General features: G+C 39.8%; 1 protein-coding gene across 1 annotated transcript in view; it reads right to left on the bottom strand.

The window, feature by feature from the left end:
* Positions 1-1135, bottom strand: part of TERT (telomerase reverse transcriptase) — a 34412-nt gene that overhangs the window by 11149 nt on the left and 22128 nt on the right. The window contains exon 10 of the mRNA XM_009577261.1: positions 226-297. Coding sequence (XP_009575556.1) covers positions 226-297 — 72 coding nt within the window. The remainder of the gene's footprint in view (positions 1-225; positions 298-1135) is intronic.

Below are 1135 nucleotides of genomic sequence, written 5' to 3'. Positions count from 1 at the left end.
GAATTCCCCACCATCTGAGCTGCGACAGATTGTTAGCTGGCCATCAAGAATGTAGCTATTAGGGTTCTTCCCAGGCACAGGCTATCGGCAAGGACTCCAAACCAGCCCTTGATTATTAACCTATAAAAAAATATATCTATATGTACAAGCATGTATGAAGGAGATGAAGAATGACCTAAAAGGTGTTCATGCTTATTATTTTGAAGGCTGTTTTTAAGAGCATACCTTAGAAAAGTTCTTGCCTGCATTAAATGTGGCGTAACCAGCAAAAAGTCGTCAATGAGACGTATTAGGACTCTGTAATCAAGAAGAAACTGATGTTAGATTTTTTGATATGTAATCCTTTCAAATTTTTGTCATACTCTTCAGAGCACCAGTGTGCCCATTTCAATTCACAAGAAGGTAGAGGCCAATATGATCTCCAAATCGAGTCTCATGAAGAAATTCTCAGCTCTGCTTCTTTCCTAAAAATAAATGAAAAAAAAAATAAAAATAAGAAAGCAAAGGGGCTGGCTACATGAAACATGACAGGAATTTACAGCACACAAGCTACTCCACAGTAGCTTCTTGGATGCAGAGTTTTACACTTTTCCAAGGGAGAATTTGCAGTATCTTAATCCACAAGACAAGGAAAGGAGGTGTAATACCAGGTACACAAGCAGATACCAGATTCTTGATGTGCTCTAATTCTGTATCTTTGCTTACCATGTAATAACTTGTTTGTGAAGCTATAACTTGAATGTAAAACAGATTACAGTCTACCACTGTAAAGGCTAGAATTTTCTTTTTCAACAGTATTGAGGCCCCAAGCATGCCCATATTTTTCTGATAAATCCTGCCTAGGATCTAGTAGATCATAGAGAGGAAGTTCTGGAGACCTTGTCCAGTCTTCCCTTCAGAGCAAGAGTACTGCCATCAGTACAGAATCATAGAATCATAGAATCATTAAGGTCGGAAAAGACCTCTAAGATCATCGAGTCCAACCGTCAACCCAACACCACCATGCCCACTAAACCATGTCCCTAAGCGCCTCATCTACATGTCTTTTAAATACTTCCAGGCATGGTGACTCCACCACTTCCCTGGGCAGCCTGTTCCAAGGCCTGACCACTCTTTCAGTAAAGAAATTTTTCCT

This window comes from Fulmarus glacialis, unplaced genomic scaffold (genome assembly GCF_000690835.1).
Source record: "Fulmarus glacialis isolate BGI_N327 unplaced genomic scaffold, ASM69083v1 scaffold42524, whole genome shotgun sequence".
In the NCBI taxonomy this organism is placed as follows: domain Eukaryota; kingdom Metazoa; phylum Chordata; class Aves; order Procellariiformes; family Procellariidae; genus Fulmarus; species Fulmarus glacialis.
This window is presented reverse-complemented; position numbering and strand designations above follow the sequence as displayed.